This window comes from Nannospalax galili, unplaced genomic scaffold, assembly GCF_000622305.1.
Source record: "Nannospalax galili isolate Female #2095 unplaced genomic scaffold, S.galili_v1.0 scaffold2724, whole genome shotgun sequence".
NCBI classification, from domain to species: Eukaryota; Metazoa; Chordata; class Mammalia; order Rodentia; family Spalacidae; genus Nannospalax; species Nannospalax galili.
In genome coordinates, this window is record NW_008350468.1 from 35,644 (window position 1) to 37,297 (window position 1,654).

A 1,654-nucleotide genomic window follows, 5' to 3' on the forward strand; every position below is an offset into this window, starting at 1 on the left:
AGAAGAAAACTTACTTCATCTTTGAGAGAGAAAATGGACATTTTGCATGGTTAAGGTAAGTTAACTGTAACCATGAAGTTCTTTTAGTTCATATATAATCCTCTGACAAGCAGTTCAACTGCACGTAAAAATATTCATAGTCACCTATAATCTGAGCTACTTGTGAAGACGAGGCAGGAGAACTTCAAATTCGATGCTTACCTGATCATATCTCAAAATGTATTCTTCTGTACTGTTCCATAATGAAAACGTGTAGAGGCTAAGAAATGCCTCTTACTGTAGTGACCAAACATATTCAAAGACTTTCCCTTCTAGTATAAAACAAACATACTATCACCTGCCTCCTTAGCAGTAGACAGTGTACAGTTTCACAAAGACACTATGATAACTTTGATTTCCAGTAGCTACGGAGATTATTGAAGCAAATTATGTGTCCAAGTCAGAAAAAATTAGTAATTAAGAGGATGGCCAGGGTTATTTAGAATGGAGAATGGAAAAATGTTCTCTTTCTATTGAATTCTACCCTCAGGATCTGTATATTCTCTAAGAGATATGCAAAAACAAGGCCCAGCAGGTCACCAGCAGGGACCTTGAACATTAGATGTTTACCTGTACTGTTTGTTCATCTCTTTTTCAATATATTGGGATAGCACAAGACACCTCTGTCTTTTATTGAAGCCCGTTGGTAACCATGTGTGTGCTATATAGTTTAGATATGGCCAGTTATTTCTTGCTGAAATCCAAGCCTATTACGCAGATAGCAAAAATGTTGCTTTGACAAACTAAAAAGTAACTTGCATGAGTCATTAAGTGCAAGGACGACACCAAAACTAAATCTGTCTGTGGAACACTCCATTTAGGGGAAGCTTCATCAGCACACTACTCCTTGTAGATTTCAGGGAAGGTGGAAAGTGATGGGAGGAGGGAGAATGCATGAGTGAGTGGGTGGGTAGAGCAGGGACTGGAAACGTCTTTTACTCATTTGTTAGTCATCTGCACGGATGTAGTTTTCTTCTTAATCCAAAGCAGAGGCCATTTGTATTTGATTTCTTAGCTCTTGAAATTCTGAGGCCCTCTTCCCTACAGCCTAGTGCTTTGCAGGAGAGAATTTTTCAGCAATCCGAAGGATTTGATAGTGCCATTTTCTTGCATGTTTCAAGCAGTGTGATGGCACTGTTTATCAAGGCACTGGGGTCTGGATTAGGATTTATCCTTGGGCTCCCTTGGGCTTGATCAGCACCTGGGCTAAGAACAGCTTCCCGCTCTGATCTTTCAGCAAAAAGCTGTCACCTCCTTGTGGTGCTGAAGTGTAGAACCCAGGACTTACTGAGCATGCGTGCTCCAGCCCCGCTCCCTCCCCAGCATCCAGCGTCCCGTCACTGGCTCCGCCCCCTGCAGGCGTACCACGTCACAGCGCGTCCGACCTACAGCGACCCCGGAAGTGGGTCGGGGGCTTGGCTTCTGCCCGGCCGCGGAGCCCGAGTGGGCGCTGGGTTTCGCCAGGCGAGTCGCTCCGGTGGCGGAGCCCACGTCGTGGGGCCCAGAATGCTGAACGTCCCTTCGCAGGCTTTCCCGGCCCCCGGCTCGCAGCAGCGCGCCGCCTCCCAGGGGCTCAGCAAGGTAAGCGGTGTGGGTGTCCACCCATCCCGCCCCC

The 1,654-nt window shown here is 46.6% G+C and overlaps 1 protein-coding gene across 1 annotated transcript in view; it reads left to right on the forward strand.

Moving 5' to 3' along the window:
• Window positions 1–1,332: 1,332 nt before the first annotated feature.
• The window catches only part of LOC103745775 (cytochrome b5 reductase 4), a gene marked incomplete at its 3' end in the record, with an annotated part of 10,276 nt that continues 9,954 nt past the window's right edge, over window positions 1,333–1,654 (forward strand). Inside the window, 1 exon segment of the mRNA XM_008847780.1 lies at window positions 1,333–1,620. Coding sequence (XP_008846002.1) covers window positions 1,333–1,620 — 288 coding nt within the window.